The 23985-nt window shown below is 44.2% G+C and overlaps 1 protein-coding gene across 1 annotated transcript in view; it reads right to left on the bottom strand.

The window, feature by feature from the left end:
• Positions 1-940: 940 nt before the first annotated feature.
• The window catches only part of LOC126251999 (netrin-1-like), a 338660-nt gene continuing 315615 nt past the window's right edge, over positions 941-23985 (bottom strand). Inside the window, exon 3 of the mRNA XM_049952782.1 lies at positions 941-1088. Coding sequence (XP_049808739.1) covers positions 1015-1088 — 74 coding nt within the window. The 3' untranslated portion in view covers positions 941-1014. The remainder of the gene's footprint in view (positions 1089-23985) is intronic.

Genomic DNA, 23985 nt, shown 5'->3' with positions numbered 1-23985 from the left:
GAACTGATGATGCGCTCGGTCTTGTACACATGCAGTACTTTTAATTCTCCTGAATGCCAATCAAATGTAGGTTGATAACGATACAAACCCATGTCCTTTGTCAGTTGTGACTGTGAGTGTCTTTTGTGAGTTGTTTATGAAATAAATACTGTGATGCGAAGACATGTTTTTGTTTATCAATATTTATACTGTCCTTGGTTACAAGTACCTAGCAGTACAAGTGAAGTTTGAGATCCGAGACCTGGTATCGGCTGCAGACATTGAGGTCATTACATCGCACGACGAAGATGAAATCCGTAAGTTGGATTTCTGGCAAGACTTAATGGCAGCTCTCACTATTTTTATCGACTCCAGCGTAAGTAACGTCACAAGTGTCATACTTTCCCCTCATATGTCAACTCTACAGTTTTTTTCAGTATGGTTAGCATTTCCCATTTTTCGGTGATCAAAATTATGTCTTCGAAATTAACGTCTTTCACTTCCCGTAAGAATCAGAATCGCCATATGGCTATGGCTGTCCGGTCCACTAAAATTGTACGACATAAAATAATTTTGTGTTTGACAGCAAGACTGTCAAGAACGAGTTGCAATGACAGCTAACTGCCTCTGAAAAATTCTGATTCACATAATGTCATAAGAAATCAGGATGCTATCTCAGCATGTAGTACTCCAGGAATATCAGTCACTTACAAAAGTAGGGATAGGAACGCAATAGTTCATGAATATCACCAACCGAAAAACACTAAGAAGTCACTCTGATGAAGGGTGTCAACAGTAGTCGAAATGCCAATTATAATACCATGAAGCTGTTGCACATCCGGAAGAATACGAAGGATGTTTGACATACGACGTATGTCTTTCAGGTTTTTTCTGAGTACTCCGTCGCGAACTCATTAACATCTTGCAATATTTTCAGGACCACTGTTAGGATAATTGAGTCGACATTATGAGCTATCACATTTCCGAGCGCTTGTCTGTTCGTGGTTTGTAATTGCTTAAAGATCGGTGTAACACTTACCACATTTTCCAGTCCCGCAATAGAACGTGACTGGCAGCAATCATGCAATTGGTCAAGGCACAGCACTTACCTGCAAAGAAAAGAAAAAGGACGACATTAGAAAATGAAACTGAGCAGCAACTCGATTCTTTCTTTGATGTAAAGTACAGTAACGTGCTATCAATCAGTTCTCTCGCACACCAGTCGTCTCACTTTAGAGAAATGCCGAGTTGGATATGTCATTATTATGGCTTCTGCGAGAAAGATCTCGCACAATTTTCCCAATATTTGACCCGCATGAGTGCCCAGTAACGTTAGGTTTGTATCTAACAGTCACACAGTTAACAAAGGTTTTAAATCTACCCTAAAATCATTTCCTCTGGACGATTCCTCCTATACCATTAATGAACTATTTGAAAACTCATAGGCTGTAATAAAAATTGGATGATTAGGAGTAAAAGAATGTGTTCATTAATTTTAACATAAATCATATATACATATCATGTGAACAGACTTTTTTTTTTCAAAACTCGTTGGAAATCGGCAAGTGTTCTCATTACGAAACACTGAATCAATATAGCTGGGTAATTTGTGCTCCGTTTTAAGCAAAAGCGAGTTCTTGATGCATTCAGTGTTTTATCACATCATATCTCCTGAACTGTGTGTCGTACAATGTCACTCTGTGTAAACTGTGTTGCGAATACACTTGATAGTGAAGAAGCACTAAATTAAAACGTTATGTCATATGCTGGAGTTTTAGTGTATGAACAGCGAAAATGTAGTAGCCGATAAAGTTTTTCCCTTTAATCACTTTGTTGGGTGCGGGGAAGGCGCGAAGAGGTGAGGGGAGGTGTTTGAGAGCGGGCAAAAGTTTCGTGATGACTTGAAATTGTGTGCAAAGCTTTTTGGAAATCGCTAAATGCCTTCATTCCGAAATACTCGACAAATGAATTTCGGGTATTTGTGCACAGTCAGTTGCGTTGCCGTAAGGGGAACACACAGTTCCTAACTGTATTACATGTCTTATCCTGTTGTTGTACCTCTTAATGAGTAGATTAAACTTTTGAATTTGGTCAGTAGTTACGAGAAATACTGGAAATTAAATTTCTGTGGGCCATGGAATCCGTTAGTTGGGCAACCTGCAACTGATATACGGGTTCCGAGATAGTCGCTTCACAATTTAGGTGAGGATAAGCACTTACAGCGGAAACCAGTGGAAACGAAACCATGAATTTATGAAGCGTCTAGACAATGGAGGTGACATTGAACATAAAAGGTCGAGCATATTTGCCGTGTGAGTAGTAGTATTAACATTTTAACTTGATTTAATGTTGAAGGAAATCGAGACTTCGCTCCTTTTTTGATAAAATAAGTTGGTTGGTTGGTTGGTTTGTTGGGGGAAGGAGACCAGACAGCGAGGTCATCGGTCTCATTAGATTAGGGAAGGATGTGGAAGGAAGTCGGCCGTGCCCTTTGAAAGGAGCCATCCCGGCATTTGCCTGGAGCGATTTAGGGAAATCACGGAAAACCTAAATCAGGATGGCCGGACGCGGGATTGAACCGTCGTCCTCCCGAATTCGAGTCCAGTGAATAAAATAAGTACTTCACATTTTTGAAACGAGGGGTATCCAGTGCAAAATTGTTATTCTCCTCGAAATGAAGTCTTTTATAAATGTTCGCTGGTTCCAGAAATGACACATTTGAGTTCGGTATGTGTTGTAACTACGGAACGGTCGGTGAAGCAAACACTAAATTTCGCGAGCCTTTTATGGTCCGAAAAATAAGGTATTAAATTTGAGAATGAACATACAACTTACCAGTTTTGTTTTCTCATCCATGCTCTTCTAATTGAAATCGGGCACAAACTTCATTATAATTTCTTGCCACGCATTCGTTTTCATCACTTTGTTGATATACTCATCGCTTTTCATATCCCAAATAACAGGACGACTTTCTACTTCAGTTACAAAATCTTCTGTGTTAATCAGATCCAAACTCATGACTACAATGTGTACCGTATATGTACAACGAATGTTTCGCATCACTCTCTCAAAAATGACTGCCTGTCGGTTGGCAAATCTGCAGCGCTGTGTCTCTGATCTGTATGCCAATGTGAACACTCCAATTCGAACTAATGCACATCTGGCAGTGACTGCTGTAAACACAGTGACCTTTTCTGTCACATGTGACGACGGTGAGTCACGGCCGGGTCACAGTGGCTCTGTGAGGCAGTGTAGTGCCCCGGTGTGAACGCTCCAGTTCAAACGAATGTATCTCTGTCGGTGACCGTCACTGGTGACCATCACCAGTGTCCCAGTGTGAAACGGGCCTAACACGCACAGAGCAACAGTAAACACAAACAACACATAAATGTGCCAGCTTGCTAACAAACACACACACACACACACACACACACACACACACACACACACACACACACACACACAAACACCAGTACACATGGACACACGAACACCCACCAGTAAACACCAGAAACCAGCAGCTACCAGCACGAATCCAAACACATCAGTACAAATCGACACGCATCGGTACAAATCCACACGCATCGGTACAAATCCACACGCATCGGTACAAATCCACACGCATCAGTACAAATCCACACACACACACACACACACACACACACACACGCACGCACGCACGCACATCATGTGTGCGTCCGCATGATGATATTATTTAAAGCGGCGAGGCTCGTAGCCGCAACAAGCTGGCCATGGCGGAGCGCGGCCAGTGCGGTAATTTGGTTAGCGTGCGGGGCGCAGGCGCGTCGCCGGTAATGAACCGGGAAGCGAACAAAAAGGAGCGCCCCGGCCGGCCATCCGGGCCGACAATTAGGAATGCGGCGCCCGACAAGTGGCGACACGCCGCCGATAAAAATCACGGATTAGGGCCGCCTTGCCGGCCGGCCGCCCGGGAAATTTATAATGGCATTACCAAATGGCGGCGTAGCAGTCCGGCCGCACAAGCGAGGCGCCGATCCCAGCCACAGTGCGGCCGTCGACACGAAAGGACGGCCTAATCCGATACCGCGGCCGTCTCCGTGGAGAGGAGAGGGGGTGAGGAGGGATGCAAGAGGGGCCAACTGCCACCTGCTGGAATACAGACCCTTATTCATTACAGAATTATCGCTCTTTTGTAGAATTGATTGCGTGTGATGGGACTAAACCAATGATTTAGGAGTGTCTAGAGCGACGGGGAGCACTGCGTCTGTAGAGAGCTGTAAATAACTTGCGTTCGTTCGTTTGTCGGACAGTTTACAGTAAATTATAGCGTCACCTCGGCACGAGGCCGCGGTTTTTTGCACCGTTTTTTAAACATGGAAAACGGAGAGCTTCACAGAACATTGCCTAAATATAATCCGCAGCCGGCCGCGCTGACCGAGCGGTTCTAGGCGCTTCAGTCTGGAACCGCGCACACCGCTACGGTCGCAGGTTCGAATCCTGCCTCGGGCGATGAATGTGTGTGATGTCCTTAGGTTACTTTGGTTTAAGTAGTTCTACGTTCTAGGGGACTGATGGCCTCAGATGTTAAGTCCCATAGTGCTCAGAGCCATTTATTAGAGACCGCAAGTTTTTCAACACACTGCAAAATGCAGTCCATTTGATGTGACCGCAGAACTAGGAATCCAATTGAGGAGACGGGGACTGTATTTGTTGTCCTGGCCCTTTCGCTGCCGTGGCCGTGTATACACGTCCTGCTACGTCGTTCCACTTTAACAGGGTAACTGCAAGTAAAGGGGCCGAACGGTTTGGGTGTCTTTAGTTATCAATGTATTTATTTTTTTAAAAAAAAGACACTCCAAAAATCAATAACATTCAACATTAAGTGTCGGAAATCATTCATTAACAAAAAATCACCACAATTTTAGAAAAACACAACAGTAAACCCATCTCTATTAAACAATAGACTTTCAGCCCTCATGCTCATCAACATCCGCAAATGGTAAATAAGAAAATATTCCAAGTATTAAGTATAAACTGATACTGCATGAAAAATAGCAAGCTGACAATAAGAAAATTTACACACAGTCCTCCCTGAAATGACTTGGCGATTTCTGCATAATCAAACGTAATAACAGTACAAAACTCGACAGAGGAAGTGCTCCTTGTGCAAGAGTCAGCCACTGTATGTACGTTGAATGATACCATTAACAGCACCACATTAAATACAGAACAGCATCTAATTACCGTGCATTAAAATCATTTCAAGAGAAAACATTATCATTAGCACTGAACAAAAAGAAATCTTGCAAATAGGCATATACAGGGTGGTCCATTGATACTGACCGGGCCAAATATCTCACGAAATGAGCATCAAACTAAAAAACTACAAAGAACGAAACTCGTCTAGGTTGAAGGGGGAAGCCAGATGGCGCTATGGTTGGCCCGCTAGATGGCGCTGCCATAGGTCAAACGGATATAAACTGCATTTTTTAAATAGGAACCCCATTTTTATTACATATTCGTGTAGTACGTAATCAAATATGAATGTTTTAGTTGGACCACTTTTTCCGCTTTGTGATAGATGGCGCTGTAGTAGTCACAAACATATGGCTCACAATTTTAGACGAACAGTTGGTAAGAGGTAGGTTTTTTAAATTAAAATACAGAACTTAGGTATGTTTGAACATTTTATTTCGGTTGTTCCAATGTGATAAATGTACCTTTGTGAACTCATCATTTCTGAGAACGCATGCTGTTACAGCGTGATTACCCGTAAATACCACATTAATGCAATAAATGCTCAAAATGATGTCCGTCAACCTCAAAGCATTTCGCAGTACGTGTAACGACATTCCTTTCAACAGCGAGTAGTTCGCCTTCCGTAATGTTCGCACATGCTTTGACAATCCGCCGACGCATGTTGTCAGGCGCTGTCGGTGGATCACGATAGCAAATATGCTTCAACTTTCCCCACAGATAGAAATCCGGGGACGTCAGATCCGGTGAACGTGCGGGCCATGGTATGGTGCTCCGAAGACCAATCCACCTGTCATGAAATATGCTATTCAATACCGCTTCAACCGCACGCGAACTATGTGCCGGACATCCATCATGTTGGAAGTACATCGCCATTCTGTCATGCAGTGAAGCAGTGAAGCTTCTTGCAGTAACATCGATACAACATTACGTAGAAAATCAGCATACATCGCACCATTTAGACTGCCATCGATAAAATGGGGTCCAATTATTCTTCCTCCCATGATACCGCACCATACATTAACCCGCCAAGGTCGCTGATGTTCCACTTCTCGGAGCCATCGTGGATTTTTCGTTACCCAATAGTGCATATTATGCCGGTTTACGTTACCGCTGTCGGTGAATGACGCTTCGTCGCTAAATAGAACGCGTGCAAAAAACTCTGTCATCGTCCCGTAATTTCTCTTGTGCCCAGTGGCAGAACTGTAAACGACGTTCAAAGTCGTCGACATGCAATTCCTGGTGCATAGAAATATGGTAAGGGTGCAATCGATGTTGATGTAGCGTTCTCAACACCGACATTTTTGAGATTCCCGAGTCTCGCGCAATTTGTCTGCTACTGATGTGCGGATTAACCGCGACAGCAGCTTAAACACCTACTTGGGCATCATCATTTGTTTCAGGTCGTGGTTGACGTTTCACATGCGGCTGAACACTTCCTGTTTCCTTAAATAACTTAACTATGCGGCGAACGGTCCGGACACTTTGATGATGTCGTCCAGGATACCGAGCAGCATACATATCACACGCCCGTTGGGCATTTTGATCACAATAGCCTTACATCAACACGATATCGACCTTCTCCGCAGTTGGTAAACGGTCCCTTTTAACACGGGTAATCTATCACGAAGTAATGTATCACCGTGCGCATTGGCGGAATGTTATGTGATACCACGTACTTATGCGTTTGTTACTATTAAAGCGCCATCTATCACAAAGCGAAAAAAAGTGGTCCAACTAAAACATTCATATTTCTTTACGTATTACACGAATATGTAATAAAAAATGGGGGTTCCTATTTAAAAAAAACGCAGTTGATATCAGTTTGACCTATGGCAGTGCCATCTAGTTGACCAACCATAGCGCCATCTGGTTTCCCCCTTCAAGCTAGAAGAGTTTCGTTCTTTGTAGTTTTTTCGTTTGATGTTTATTTCGTGAGATATTTGGCCCGGTCAGTATCAATGGACCACCCTGTATAAAAAAACCACTGTGATACAACTAATAATGAAATAAAGCAACGTGTCTTCCTTCTATCAGTGTGTTGTTCTTACTTCTGTCGCAGACAACACATTCATACACATCTGCCTTAGTGCTTGGGGAACAACACAGAGCAATAAAATGCTGCCTGTAACAAAACTGAGTTAATAACTTTCAGGAACAATGTTGAAAGAGAGCTAATTCCACAATAATCCGCAAGTCCACTTCGTTGGAAGCACTTTAAATGGTTTACTATAACACCGCGACCAATGACAATCTCCGGTATCAGAAACACTTAGCATCCTCAGCGGCACTGCCTATCCCCTTGGATATAATCAGAGCTTGGGCGCATAGTCCACAATGCATGTTCCAATCCAGAAACTGTCAAACATGAACAATCCGAGTTCGTCCAAGGCGCCATGGTAACCGAGGTCGAGGCGCAACGTCCCACCGCCTTCCTCGTCTCGTTGTACGCCCCGTGCACCGGTGAATATCCGCGTCCTCTGTCTGCGTCGGACACGAACCCGATGCCCGCCGGAGGTGAAGTCGCGAACCGCGAGAGGCACCTGTGTCGACTCCGCACACCACTATGGACGTCTGAATGCCGCCGACCTCTCACTGCTGCGGCCGAGTTACCTCCACATCTCGGTGAACAAAAACGTTTCGAGTATTGATCATACAACATATGAGAGCCATTGCGCGCTATCATTTGCAAAAAGCCTCGTTTCGTTATCTTGAATTATTTATGAAATATGACGGATGTTATGACCATATATGATTCACGATGCGCGACTCTAGAGCGAAATAAGATACCCTTCTCCTCTCAATTTTAAATAAAATTTCTGTGTCGTATCTACATTTCATTCGCTACAATGCATGATCTAAAATCAACCATAAGCAGACTTTACACAAAGCGTTTCTACCTTTCTTAGCTCTTTAAAATTTCGTGCAATGTTTTATTTAATTTGATGCACCGCACTAAGTATGACGGATAACGAAATATAGAAATTAACAGTAGCCAGATGAATCATGAACGATGACTCAGAAACATGTACATTTCTATTATTTGCACGACGATTCTGATGGTGTAAACAGAATTTCAATATCTTTATTAGTTTAAGGTTTAGTATCTGACGGTAAATTATACAAGTAACACCCAGCAACGAATTTCCAAAATCTAAAAGTTTCATCCGATTTCGTCGATCGACGTGTCTTTAGAAAACTATTAGTGTAAACTTATTGGTATGAATTACAGGCATGTAACTTAAATAGTACGTGATTTATTGGAGGTCAAAGTGGCCGATTTCTATCGATAGCGTCAGGCCATGAGTACTCGAGTTACACGAAAAAACGGTAGCAGCATGCTTATAGACATATTTATTCATCTACGTCTTTGTTTATATCTGATATAGAATATTCATCAAGAAATTGGTTAAATATTTACTGTGTCAAACTGCCTATTGGCTTCTGTCTCGGGTTCTTCGGCCGACGTTCATCTAATGATTTTTCTGACGTTTCGCCAGCACGAGTGGCTGGCATTGTCAAAGCTTCACCCTCCATTGCCGGTGGTGAACTGGAGCCGAGCTCGCGGGCGCAGACTATATGTACCTGGCGCGCCAACGTCCGAGGGCTTCTCCGCGGTCATTTCCGGTGCGGTTCTCCTCTTGCTACCTGCGACGGTCGTTCGCTGCAGTACGGGAAGCCAGGATCCGTTTACCTTAAGGCTTTCCTCTTTCTTGTTCAAACTGTTCGCGTGTTTTTGTATTTCTACAGCTTCTCTGAACAAGCGCGTGTGATAGTGGTTCTCTACAGCCAGAACTTCCGTGTCGGCGAATTTTATTACGTGGTCGGTCTCATTCAGTGCGTGTTCTGCCACGGCCGATTTCTCCACCTGCCCCAACCTGCAATGTCGCTTATGCTCCTTGATCCTGGTGTTAATGGATCGTCCAGTCATCCCGACATAAACTTTTCCGCATGTGCATGGTATGCGGTATATTCCCGACATTGCAAGTGGGTCTCGTTTCTCCTTCGCCGATCTAAGACACTCTTTGATCTTCCTTGTCGGTTTGAAGATCGTCTTTACGCCATGTTTGCGCAATATACGGCCGATTCTGTCCGTCACTCTGGGAATGTATGGCAGAAAGGCCGTACCCGACATTTCTTTTTCTGGTTCCTTACTTCGCCGAGTGTTTGGCTCAGTTACACTTCTAATATAATTTGTGGAGTACCCATTGCTCCTCAGGACTGTTTCCAGGTGTTGCATTTCTCGTTTGAGGTGTTGCGGCTCACATATTCGTCCTGCTCTCGTTACGAGCGTACTAATCATGCCCCTTTTCTGGCTCGGGTGGTGGTTTGACAGTTTGTGCAGGTATCGGTCCGTGTGAGTCGGTTTCCGATACACGCTGTGTCCCAGGTTTTCGCCGTCCCTTGTGATCAGCACATCTAGAAATGGCAGTTTCTTGTCCTTTTCTACTTCCATGGTAAATGTTATGTTGGCATGGAGGCTGTTCAAGTGTCTTAGGAAGTCACCGAGCTGTTCTTCACCATGGCTCCACACCACGAAAGTATCATCGACGTACCTGTACCACACCTTAGGTTTGCAGGTCGCCGAGTCCAGTGTCTGTGCTTCGAATTGTTCCATGAAGAAGTTGGCCACCACTGGACTGAGAGGACTACCCATGGCGACGCCTTCCAGCTGTTCGTAGAAGTCGCCATTCCACGTGAAATAGCTCGTGGTGAGACATGCATGGAAGAGCTTTCTGATGTCTAGCGGGAAAATGGAACCGATGTGCTCCAGAGCGTCACTGAGTGGCACTTTCGTAAATAACGAAACAACATCAAAGCTGACCAGGATGTCGTTTGGTGCAAGTTTCAGTTTCTTCAGCTTCTCAATGAAATGTCCTGAGTCCTTAATGTATGTGTCGGTCTTCCCCACGTGTGGGGTGGAGCAGAGAGGCCAGGTGTTTTGCCAGTTTATATGTCGGTGATCCAGGAGCGCTAACGATCGGTCTCAGTGGAACGTTGTTCTTATGGATCTTGGGTAATCCATACAGCCGAGGTGGTAGGGCTTCTGTGTTGCGCAGGTTTCTCTGTATGTCCGCCGGCAGAGAAGACGCCTTGATCAAACGACCTGCAACTTAGTGCCATTTACCCTGTTTGACAGACAACATTGCTACACGTTCCCAGGTGGAGATCTCTTTAACAAAATAGCTATCATTAGCCGGGAAAAGCAGTGTTTAAATAAAACCTCATGTTACATTGATAGTAAGTAACTAGTATTATTGTAATCTTGCTGAAATTGTACAACACCCAGCAAACCACAATACTCGCACGCCACACACTCAAGAGTGACAACAAAATTTAAACAGCTCGGACTGTACGAGAAAAAAAAATGCAGAATTGCGGCTTGTCGTACTGTATTGATGTAGATATGTTTCCATATTTGGCTCACAGATTACAAGCCCCCCCGGCGTGGCCTGTAGTGGAGGCTTGGTGGGCCCACAGGGGCAATACGAGAGTTACTATGATGATGGATGGGATTATCAGTTAAACAATAAAGCGCGAAGGAGGCCTTTTGCTGCCACTCATTTGTTTCTGTGTTGGTGCGAAATGGGAGGCATATGCAGGGATTATATTTGACTGCGTTTAGCTTGCAGTGTCGAGAAATCTCTGGAGTGGATTACTGAAAACCCACCGAGCTGTCAGAGGCGTGTCTACCGGAATTTCTGGATGCTCCGGTTCTGTTTATTGATACTGAGGTCCGCGCCTCCATGGAATTAGCAGGCTGAATTTTATGAGCAAGAATGTGTGTGCTAAAAAGGGAATTTTGCGAAGACTGATTGTGCTCTGGCGTCGGAACTGTTTATCAACCCTTGTCAGGCCCAATCATTCTGTGCCCAGTTGGTTTCACAGCCGCCTGTTCATGCGGTTCTGTGCACAAGCCTTGGGCAGCAAAAGCTCACTCTGTCCTCCTTCTGCAGTGTTAATTTTAAACAGCAGCACTGGAGGCCACCGCAGTGCTCGGAAAAAATAAGTTGATATTTTAAAGCAGTTCTGAGTCATTCTATTTGTTAATTAAACGAGGCTCCTTTTTCATAACCTTATCGTTTCTTTCAAATTAAACGATTCACTAAATATTGAGATCTCTACGGTCATTCTTATTTAATGTGAATAATAATTATTTGAATATCACTGTCGAATCCTGTAAGCCTCGCTATAATGTCCGCTTGTTGTCCTACTTTTGTCATTTTGAGTATAAGAAGTTTTTGGCAGTGGCCTATTATGTGCCCGGTTCAGTTTTATTAAATTTTTTATTGCTGTTTTCTGCTCATGAAGTTTTGGTAATTTTTACGGATGTTTAAATTTGGCACAAGTTTGGATCATTATTCCTTTATCTTACGTTCTGGCAAACAGTGATTTCGTGCAAGTTATAACTGACATTTTCTGCCATCACTGAGTATTTTTCAGTATTCAGATTGTTGTTTTATTAAATTCTTAATTGGGTTTAATATAATTCAGTCTGTGCAAAATAAATTTGTATGTTGTACCAGTGAATGAACTGTGCCAAATCCCAATTGGTCTAACCCTTCCTCGTTTTCTTTCCTCGCCAAATTAAGAGGCCGTATTTTCACATTGCAGAGTGTTAGCTTTATTCGAACTTCGCAAAATCATTCTCCTTTATCAAATACTATCTACTCTTCTGTACCGCCATTTACTATAAGATCAGTTCCCGAAGAGTTTGGTTGCCTTTTTCTAACAATGAATCGTGTATGACTGTTGCAACCGACTAAGATTACTGTCCTTGGAAGTTAGTAATGCTGACTGCTTTTTTTATGTAAATCCTGGAATATTTTACCACCTGTTGTCTTTGTGATAATTTAGTAAGTTACGTTCCTTTCAGTCCGTCGTTCAAGTTGCGCTGTTCATTACGTCCAGAGCATACTGTTACGTTTCCCTAAACTGGGAAGCTTCAAGACTTTGTTCAACGAGCTCCAGTGGACGATGCTACGGAAAAGACAAACACCACAGATAAGTTTGCACTTTGAATTCCAACAGTGAAAGTTCCAAGACGTTCAATTACTACGTGATTTCTTCTAACGTACGTCTCTTGCAACAATCATGACTTTAATTACAGGAATTCCAATTTGTACGGAGGTCAGTCTTCTGCTGCATTATTCACGACGCGCGAGTGTAATAGGAGCAGAGGAGATCACAGAGGCGCAATTATTGCCCCATTTTGGTGACGAATACAGTGAAAGGCTGATGGCACGGCACGTTAGGGCAATTTTTTCCCTCCTTATAGACACTGTTGTGATAACATTTATTTCTTTATCTATTTTTATTTAATTATTGCTGTATGTGTCTTAGTGTTGCGCAACTGAAGACGCCTAAATTTACAAAGTGTAATGTAGCGACTGCCTGTGTCACAAATTTATACAGACGATAAAGCAATGCTGCAGAACTGATTTGAGGTAACCAATCAGGATATTCAATCGCATCGGTCGAGTAATTTATGTGAAAGCAGCCGTTCATGGGCAACTGTGAGTACAGCTAGAAGCAACCAACAGTTAAGTAAGATTAACTATCAACATGCGGGCGTGCTTAATGACTTGCTACTTCATATGCCCGTATCCGCTCCTCCACCCTTGAGTGTATCACGGTACGCCCCGTGTAGGAGAAGCGCGCTCCCCTAATTAATGAACCAGCCCCTTCCCACTCTTATGTTCGTCAATGAACGCGTTCAGGAGGAAGACATCCTATTTTTTTAACTGATCATTCGAGTAATCTGACATTACACTATTTATTGCTTCTGCCATCAGACGACAACTCTTGTCAACGAAACATCAGCCAAGAACATAGAAACCCTCCAGAGAAGTTGGATCCAGAAATGTTCGAACTGCTGCAACAAAATTTGCTGAGACGTTCTCATATCCGTATCGCACACAGGTTTTGCGGTAAGGGTCTCCTGTCATCATTACGTAGAGTGTAAATCTCTTTAGGTCTTTGTATGGTTTTAGCATGAATGAAAAATTTCCACATAAATTTACCACACCAAATATGTATACGGGACTAGCGTACCTTACTTTAGGATTTCGCCTTCCGTTTTACCATTCCGTTTTTCCATCACAACCACAGCAAAGTCTTACAAAACGATTTTCGTGTTACGACGGTACTGGGCACTAAACCTTGAAGTTTGACTAGTTTTGCTCGAGCCCCCATGTGCTACCGCAGGAAAAAATATATATTTGTTACACTCAGCTTAACTGAGTGGCCCAGAGGTGTGGCCGGTCTCAATGTTTGGCTACGTTTTTCGTCATAGGGTGCCAGCTCACACCTTTCGTATACTCAATTTTTTAATGTAGGGAGCACATGTGTGAGCGATCTAGATGCTTGTAAAACAATAAACTGGTAGCCAAGATGGTACGAATTCTTTTTATTCCATAATTACCGGTTTCGGCGAAACTAAAACCGACATCATCTGATCTTAGAACACATACAGGTTACAACATCAAGGCAAACATTGGTGATATTAATAGTTGCCTATAACACGCAGGCCTTACAAAATTGTCGTAAGTAACACATAGGCGTCCAAGACAGATGACATTATAAATGTTAAGTGTCTCCATCATATACAAGCTTGCGCTTTTACGGCCTCATTGAACCACTTCTGTCAATCATTTTGTGACCATCTTCATTACGTTTTCTTTCCGAGTTGCCAGTATCTTATCATTCGTACTGATCTTTTCCGTCGTTCCTCATCTGTAAACACAATTCTCAATGTTTGTCTTTTGTCTATTTTTGTTTGAATCTCATTTCTATGTTTTTCAGTTTCTTCACATTTTCTGTTTTGTAAATCGTCGAAGGTTAATTCCATCTCTTTCATATCCTCCCTAATTTCCTTGAACCATCCTACTTGTTGCTTCATGTTCCAAAGTTTCTGTACAATTTTTCTTGGGAATCTGGTTTTTTGTGTCCTCTTACTGTGATTAAAAAGATCATTTTTGTGTACTATCTGTAATGGGCTCCAGTTTACTGTACACCACTTCGTTTGGCACTATCCACCATTGTCCACCTTTTTGATGTTTCTTATTTATTCATGTTCTAGCTATTACTCTCTCTGCTTTGAGAAATTAGTGGATTCTTTTTTTCTGAATGACTTTGAAAAGAGGTCCACTTTCTTATGTCATCTCTGGTTGAACGCCTGTCTTGTAATGTTTTAATTTGGTTTTCATTGACAGACGTTTTTATTGTATGTAGACAATATAATTTTAGAGGTCTTGTATTGTTAGTTCGTTCTTGAAATGCAGGTTTCCCGTCCAAATTGTGTGTGATAATTTCTTCTAGGTATTTAAATTGTTTCACTATTTTTACTTTCCTGTTATTCAGTGTTACATGGCTGATTACTCGTGGATCTGCTACCATTATCTCAGTCTTTTCGAATGGTATCTGGAGTCCTGTTTTTTGTGCTATATTTTGTAGGCTTATTATTTGACTTCTGCTTTCTTGAATGTTATTAGCTAGTAATACTAAGTCATCTGGAAATCGCAGGCAGATTCAGTTTATTTTATCTTCCTTGGGCTGAACTCTTACTTTTTACGATTTTCCTTGTACCGTTCCCTCATCAGGTACTCCATAGCACAGTTGAAAAGTGTTGGCTATAAACTATCCCCCCCCCCCCCCATCTTAAACCTGTTTTTATTGTAAATGTCTCAGATATTTCTTCTTTGAACTTTAAGATTTGGTGTGTGTTAGAATTAAATTTATGGTTTTAATTAATTTGGGATGAAAACAGAAGTTCCTTACTATCTTCATCACTGGATATTGAGTGGATACAATCATAAGATTTCTGAAGTTTACAAAAGTTATGACCTGTTTGTTGTTTTTGTCCTTTTTTTTGTAGTATTCCAGAACCAATTTACCTGCTCTGGGCAGCTTCTCCATTAATACGTTCCAACGCGTAAACTAATTAGCGTACGAAGACCAAACTTGGTAGCATTAATGCCAAGGGCATGGCAAAGATAAATAATTCAGAATGAATTCTATTGAAACTCTTTTCATGTGTTGCTACGGTAAATTAAGTGCAGGATAGCATTCTGCACAGCAGAACGAAGCATGTCCGTTGGTATGCTGGCTACCTCTCGTTTTCCGCTGCACTCCAGATCAGCACATGCGCGAATGTTACCCTGGTAAACCCTACCCTTCAGGTAGCCCTGCAACCAGGAATCACAGGGATTGAGACCAGGTTATCGTACCAGCCAAGCATTTAGAAACGATGGGCTGATGATTCGATCGTTTCCAAATGTGTTTCGGAGAAGCAAGTGAACTTCACGAGCGCTGTGCGGTGGGGCCCCATCTTGCATGAAAACTGTTGAGTGCGTCTCTCTCCTGTACGGCGGGTAAGACATGCAGATGAAGCATATCGCTGGCCAGTTACACTGCACGTCTTTGGAAAGTTGCACATGTCACACCAACATTCAAGAAAGGCAGTAGGAGTAATCCACTAAATTATTGGCCCATATCATTAACGTCAATATGCAGCGGCATTCTGGAACAATTATTGTGTATGAGCATTATGAATTACTTCGAAGAAAACGTTCTATTGAAAAACAGTCAACACGGATTTAGAAAACATCGTTATTGTGAAACACAACTCGCTCTTTATTCACATGAAGTGCTGACTGCTGTTGACAAGGGATTTCAGATCGATTGCGTATTCCTGGATTTCCGGAAGGCTTTTGACACTGTACCACACAAGCGGCTTGTGGTGAAATTGCGTGCTTATGGAATATCGTCTCAGTTATGTGACTGGATTCGTGATTTCATGTCAGAGAGGTCACAGTTCGTAGTAACTGACAATAAGTCACCGAGTAAAATAGAAGTGATATCTGGAGTTCTCCAAGGTAGTGTTATCGGCCCTTTGCTGTTCCTTATCTATATAAACGGTTTGAGATACAGTCTGAGCAGCCGTGTTAGGTTGTTTGCAGATGAATCTGTCGTTTGTCGACCCATAAGGTCATCAGAAGATCAAAACAAATTGCAAAACGATTTAGAAAAGATATCTGAATGGTGCGAAAATTGGCAATTGACCCTAAATAACGAAAAGTGTGAGGTCATCCATATGAGTGATAAAAGGAACTCGTAAACTTCGGTTACACGATAAATCAGTCTAATCTAAAAGCCGTAAATTGGACTAAAAACCTAGGTATTACAATTACGAACAACTTAAATTGGAAGGAACACATAGAACATGTTGTGGGGAAGGCTAACCAAAGACTGCGTTTTATTGGCAGGACGCTTAGAAAATGTAACAGATCTACTAAGGAGACTGCCTATACTACTCTTGTCCGTCCTCTTTTAGAGTAATGCTGCGAGGTGTGGGATCCTTACCAAATAGGATTGGAGTACTTCAAAAATTTCAAAGAGGATCAGCACGTTTTCTATTATCGCGAAATAGGGGAGAGAGTGTCACTGAAGTGATACAGGATTTGGGGTGGACATCATTAAAACAAAGTCGTTGTTCGTTGCGGCGGAATCTTCTCACGAAGATCCAATCACCAACTTTCTGCTCCGAATTCGAAAATATTTTGTTGACATTGACCTACATAGAGAGAAACAATCACTATGATAAAGTAAGTCAAGTCAGAGCTCGTACAGAATGATACATGTGTTCGTTCTTTCCGCGTGCTGTAGGAGATTGGAATAATAGAGAACTGTGAAGGTGGTTCGATTATCCCTCTGCGAGGCACTTAAATGTGATCTGCGGAGTATCCATGTAGATGTAGATGGTCCTTGAGTGCCGACCTGTTCAAAAAGGATGGGGCAATGATGAACGTAGCCGTGAAGCCACACAATGCGGTGGCACGTTCACCATACAGAGGAACTTCATGCACAGTGACTGGAGGTGAAGATCCCCACACTCCGCAAACTGTGTGTTCACCTTACCCGTCAGAGGAAAATGAGCTTCCTCTGTCCATAGGATGGTCTAGGGCCAACCAGCCCTGTCAACTCCAATCCTTGAGAGAAAGTGGAGAGCGAAGTCCCTAAGTCGATAAGGATACCATTTGAGAATGTTTCGAAGAATCTTCCGTACAGTGGACGACGGGACGTTCAACTCTCGTGACAAAGCACTCGCATTGCCTGAAGATCGGGATTTGCACGCAGCGTTCTCTGCCCTAGCAACAGCGATTTCATCAACCACGCCCAATCCTCCAATTGATTCGAACTACATCATCATGCTCCGCACAGTAGGTGGAGAAAGAGGACCCTTCAGCAATCCTTTCAGCCGGCGATATTCTCCATATGGAGCGCATGATTACTGTTGTTTTGATAATAGAGCTTCACTCTGCTGCTTTTGTCCAAGCTCATGTTGACAAGTCAACAAGTGCACTGCAACTAGTCAGGTGTGTGAGACTATGAATCACGATGACTGATCACGGCACACGGTGGCCAAAGTTGGAACTGGACGGTGGCGCTGTGACGCATGGAAATCTTGCACCTCGTACTCTGGACGTTAATGCTACGAAGTTTGGTAGTCGTACGGTAATTACACTACTGGCCATTAAAATTGCTACACCAAGAAGAAATGCAGATGATAAACGGGTACTCATTGGGCAAATATACTAGAACTGATATGTGATTACATTTTCACGCAATTTGGGTGCATAGATCCTGAGAAATTAGTACCCATAACCACCACCTCCGACAGTAATAACGGCCTTGATACGCCTGGGCATTGAGTCAAACAGAGCTCGGATGGCGTGTACAGGTACAGCTGCCGATGCAGCTTCAACGCGATAGCACAGTTCATCAAGAGTAGTGACTGGAGTATTGTGACGAGCCACTTGCTCGGCCACCATTGACCAGACGTTTTCAATTGGTGAGAGATCTGGAGAATGTGCTCGCCAGGGCAGCAGTCGAACATTTTCTGTATCCAGAAAGGCTCGTATAGGACATTGAACATGCGGTCGTGCATTATCCTGCTGAAATGTAGGGTTTCGCAGGGATCGAATGAAGGGTAGATCCACGGGTCGTAACACATCTGAAATGTAACGTCCACTGTTCAACGTGCCGTCAGTGCGAACAAAAGGTGACCGAGACGTGTAACCAATGGCACCCCATACCATCACGACGGGTGATACGTCAGTATGGCGATGACGAATATACGCTTCCAGTGTGCATTCACCGCGATGTCGCCAAACACGGATGCGACCATCATGATGCTGTAAACAGAACCTGGTTTCATCCGAAAAAAATGGCGTTTTGCCGTTCGTGCACCCAGGTTCATCGTTGAGTACACCATCGCAGGCACTCGTGTCTGTGATGCAGCGTCAAGGGTAACCGCAGCCATGGTCTCCGAGCTGATAGTCCATGCTGCTGCGAACGTCGTCTAACTGTTCGTGCCGATGGTTGTTCGCAAACGTCCCCATCTGTTGACTCAGGGATCGAGACGTGGTTGCACGATCCGTTACAGCCATGAGGTCTAAGATGCCTTTCATCTCGACTGCTAGTGATACGAGGCTGTTGGGATCCAGCATGGCGTTCCGTATTACCCTCCTGAACCCACAGACTTTATATTCTGCAAACAGTCATTGGATCTCGACCAACGCGAGCTGCAATGTCGCGATACGATAAACCACAACCGCGATAGGCTACAATCCGACGTTTATCAAAGTCGGAAACGTGATGGTACGCATTTCTCCTCCTCACACGAGGCATCACAACAACGTTTCAGCAGGTAACGCCGGTGAACTGCTGTTTGTGTATGAGAAATCGTTTGGAAACTTTCCTCATGTCAGCACATTGTAGGTGTCGCCACCGGCGCCAGCCTTGTGTGAAAGCTCTGAAAATCTAATCATTTGCATATCACAGCATCTGCTTCCTGGCGGTTAAATTTCGCGTCTGTAGCACGTCATCTTCGTGGTATATCAATTTTAATGGCCAGTAGTGTAGTGTCAGTGTATTCACGCTGATCCCTAGCACCTACGCACTCTCATTGAGCGGTTCGTCCCAGTTCCCAGCACGGCCGCGACGGCCCACGAATGGCTCGCGCCTGCTGTCTGAGCCCTGCGGGGGCGATGCGGTGTCGTGCTGCTCTGTTTGGGTATCGCGTCCCTCCGCGCGTTCTGCGCTGTGCATCGCGCTCGAACGGTTCCTCTCTGGCCCAGAGCGGCAGAGCCCTCGCCGCCCCTCTGCCATGGTTCGTGCGATCCGGACGGCGGCGATGATTTATCGGGACGGAGGAGAAATTCCGGCCGCGGCCCGACCGGTCCGCGCCGGGCGAGTGGCGGAGAGTGCTTGTGGCCCGGCTGCCGGTAGTTGCGGCGCGCCGCTTTACGAGCGCCGGCGCGCCGAGGGCCCTTATAAGGGCCGGGCCCTGCCGCACTTCTCGCCACCTTGTTAACCTCTGCGCACAGGCCTTAAATACAAGCGCGCCTACAACGCCGAACACCATCTTGTTCCCCCCGACTAACTGCCGGCCGCGATATCTTGTAGCCCCACAGACTCTGAGCAATGGATATTGGGAACCGGCTCGACGAAACATCCAAAGTACTCGCCTACAGTAACGAGGCAACCGGAAGGGTTGTAAAATACGCTGCGATGACGGCGAAGTAATCGTAGAATTTGAAATGGACAGTCAAAATGTTCAATAGCTGGACGGCGTAAATATTCGAGAAAATTAGGTGGCAGTATTAACGCTGTTAATAGCGACACTACAGACTAATGCCTTCGGCGTTTACGATTTCTCGTTAACGCCTCCGTAAATGTAGTCCCCATGGGTGGTCACGGAACGTGAGAAGAGAATGGAAAAGCCTTTTAATACGCAGTACCTGCGACCATCTTTCTAGTGAGTGCTTTCATAGTCAGTTACCAAATTAATGACCATATGAAGGCGAGGTAATCACGTAATAAAATGTGGGAATTGAAATGACGCGAGAAGCAGCAATATGATTCAGTGTAGCTAATGAGCGGCATCTCTAACAGGCGAACGTCTTGGAGGGGACAAACAATGTGGCGAGGGAAGGTGCGGGGGGAGGGGGAGGAGGGGGTGGAGGCACCATTTCTACTTGCTTGGCACTAATCATTCGTTGAATGGTGTTTGTGATGGAATACAGGGCGTGTAATGAAACTCGTCAGCCGCCTCATTGGTTTAACGGAAGAAGGACCTAACCCAAGATTCGTATGGAATAATGTTGTACACCCAGCACGTATTCCTTCTCTGTCACTGACTTCTTTACAGAATATCATGCTTACACCTTTCTCTAGAATTCGAGGCATTGTAACAAGTGATTTAGCCAGTGAAAAATACTCTCCAAGACAAAAAAATAACAGAGGACGTACCACGAAGCAATCATCGGAATGGGACGGAAATCGGTAGATGTTATTTGTGTCTACAGAAAAGCAAACGCCTACAATTTCAGGAAAATTGGGTGATAGAATTCATGAGGAAGACCTTCACAAAATGAGCAAGTCAGTAATGCACTGACCCATCTGTGGCCCTTATGCAAGCATTTATTCGGCCTGGTATTGACAGTTGTCGTATGCCCTGCTCAGGGATATCATCCCACATTCTTTCCAACTGTTGCGTTGGACCGTCAGAATCCCGAGCTCGTTTGAGAGTCCTGCCCATAATGCTCGAAACGTTCTCAACTGTGGAGAGAACTGGCTACCTCGCTGGCCAAGGTAGGGTTTGACAAACACGAAAATAACCAGCAGAAACTCTCGCCGGGTGCGGGCGGCCATTATCTTGCTGAAATGTGAGCTCAAGATGGCTTGCCATGAAGGGTAACAAAGTGGGATGTAGAATATCGTTGACGTACCACTATGCTGTAGGGGTACCACGGGTGACAACCAAAGTGGTCCTGCTATGAAAATAAATGGCACCTCAGACCATTGCACTTGGTTGTCGGGCCGTACGGCGGGCAGCAACCGATGTCCAGGACGTCTCCAGACACGTCTTCGGTCTGGAATCTTACTGACTGAAGTACGACTGTCTTCAGTGATGAGTCCCGCTTCTACATATACATCTACATCGATACTCCGCAATCCACCTTCCAGCCTGTGGCGGAAGGTATCCTGTACCACTACTAATCATGCCCTCCCCTGTTCCACTCGCAAATAGAGTGAGGGAAGAACGACTATCTATAAGCCTCCGTAAGAGCCCTGATTTCTCGTATCTTATCTTCGAGGTCCCTACGCGCACTGTGTGTTGACGGCAGTAGTATCGTTCGGCTGTCAGCTTCAAATGCCGATTCTCTAAATATTCTAAACAGTGTTTCTCGAAAATAATGTGGTCTTCCCTCCATGGATTCCCATTTGAGTTCCCGAAGCATTTCCGTAGCACTTACGTGTTTTTCAAACCTACCAGTAGCACATCTAGCAGCCCGCCTCTGAATTGCTTCGATGTCTTCCTTAATCCGACCGGTACGGTTCCCAAACACTCTAGCACTACTCAAGAATGGATCGCATCTGCGTCTTATGTACGGTCGCCGTTGCAGACGAACCACACTTTCCCAAAATTCTCCCAACAAACCGAAGTCGACCATTCGCCTTACCTACCACAGTCCTCACATGCTCGTTCCATTCCCTACCGCTTTGCAGCGTTCCGATTAGATATTAAAACAACTTGACTACGTCAAGTAGTATACTATTAATGCTGTATCACGTTTACTTTTCATACTCATCCGCATTACCTTACGTTATTCTACATTTAGAGCTAGCTGTCATTCTTCACACCAACTACAAATTTTGTCTACGTCATCTTATATCTTCCTAGAGTCACTCAACTTCCGACACCTTACCGTACACCACAGCATCATCTGCAAACAACTGCAGATTTCTGCCTACCCTGTATATCAAATCATTTACGTATACAGAGAACAACAGCGATCCTATTACACTTCTCTGGATCACTCCTGACGATATCCTTGTCTCTGATCAACACTCGCCGTTGAGAACAATATATTGGGTTCTATTACTTGAGACGTCTTCGAGCCATTCATATAGCAGAGAGCGTATTCCATTTTCTCGTACCTTCTTTGACAGCCTGCTAATGGGCACTGTGTCCGAAAGCTTTATGGAAATCTACAAATACGGAATCTGCCTGTTTCCCTTCCTCCATAGTTCGCAGCAAGTAGTGTGAGAACAGGGCAAGCTGAGTTTCGCACAAGCGACGCTTTCTCAAGTTTCTCGGTCTCAAGAAAATTTATTATACTCGAAATGAGAATACGTTCAAGGATTCTGCAGCGAACCAATTTTAGGGATATTGGTCTATGATTTTGGTGGTCCGTTCTTTCGCCCTCCTTATACACAAGGATCACATGCGCTTTTTCGCAGCGGCTTGGGACCTTGCGCTGGGCGAGAGACTCGCGATAAATGCAAGATAAGTAAGCGGCCAGTGTCGCAGAGTACTCTTTGAAAAACCGATCTAGGATTCCACCCGGATCTGGTGACCTACTTGTTTTCAACTCCTTCAGTTGTTTCTCTTCGCCAGGGATGCTTATTACTATGTCGTCTGTACAGATGTCTGTTCGATGGTCAAACGACGGTATGTCTGTAAGATTCTCCTGCTTGAACGATTTGTTGAACGTGAAATTTAAAATTTCGGTTTCCGTTTTGCTGTCTTCAAATACCACACCAGACTGGTCAATAAGTGACTGGATGGAACTCTTAGACCCACCGAGCGATTTTACATAGTGCCCTAATTTCCTCGGGCTCTTTGCCAGATCTTTTGCTAAGGTATGACGTTAGTAGTTGTATGCTTCGAGCATTAATCTTTAGACAGACTCACGAATCTCTACTAACCTTCGCTTGTCATTTCCGCGTTCTCTTCTGAACCGGGAGTGCAACAACTTCTGCTTCGTCATCAGTTTCCGAATCTCGTTATTAAACTATGGTGGGCCTTTTCCGTCCTTAATCCACTTACTAGGCACATAATTCTCTCGACCACGATTTAGAATCTCCTTATACGTTGCCCATAATTCGTCTACGTCCATCTTACTGGAACTAAGTGATGTCAACTCACCAAGTGAGATACTAACAACTGCTTATCTGTTCTTTCTAGCACAAATACTCTCCTAGTCTCCCTGAGTGATTTATTAAGTTTGGTAACCATAGTTGCTATAACACCACCACGATCGCTAATCGTATATATACTGACATTACCGATGATGTCTGGGCTATTTGTAGCTACAAGGTGTAAGATATTTCCATTGCGTGTTGGCTGCCGAACTAGTTGCTCAATAAAGTTTTCAGAAAACGTGTTCACGTGTACTTCACATGACTGTACCCCCTGCAGTGAATCCTTAGACATCCCAGTCTATACGCTGTAGGTTAAAGTCGCCTCCAACAAGCAATGCATGGTCTGAGTATTTACGCTCTACTGACATTCTCTGAATGACTCTAGAACTGTCACAGCAGAAACGGGTGGCCGGTAAAAACATCCACCAATCGAATCAAGCCCCGATGAGCAATCTAAAGACGCGCCGTCAGCGGTGAGATAACAACCTGAATGTTTGCAACCATTCGGCCCTACAACCAGGAGTGATAATCCATAGTAGAATCGCTTTGGTTGTTATGCGGGGCACCCTTACAGCACAGAAGTACGTCGACGATATTCCACGCCCCGCTTTGTTGCCCTTCATGGCAAGCCGTCCTGGGCTGACGTTTCAGCAAAACTGCGAGTTTCTACTGCCTGTCTTCGTGTTTGCCAAATCCTACCTAGGTCAGCAAGGTCGTGGATCTATCCCCAACTGAGAACGTATGGAGCGTTATGAGCGGCTGGCAACATAACAC

The sequence above is a fragment of the Schistocerca nitens genome, chromosome 4 (assembly GCF_023898315.1).
Source record: "Schistocerca nitens isolate TAMUIC-IGC-003100 chromosome 4, iqSchNite1.1, whole genome shotgun sequence".
NCBI classification, from domain to species: domain Eukaryota; kingdom Metazoa; phylum Arthropoda; class Insecta; order Orthoptera; family Acrididae; genus Schistocerca; species Schistocerca nitens.
This window is presented reverse-complemented; position numbering and strand designations above follow the sequence as displayed.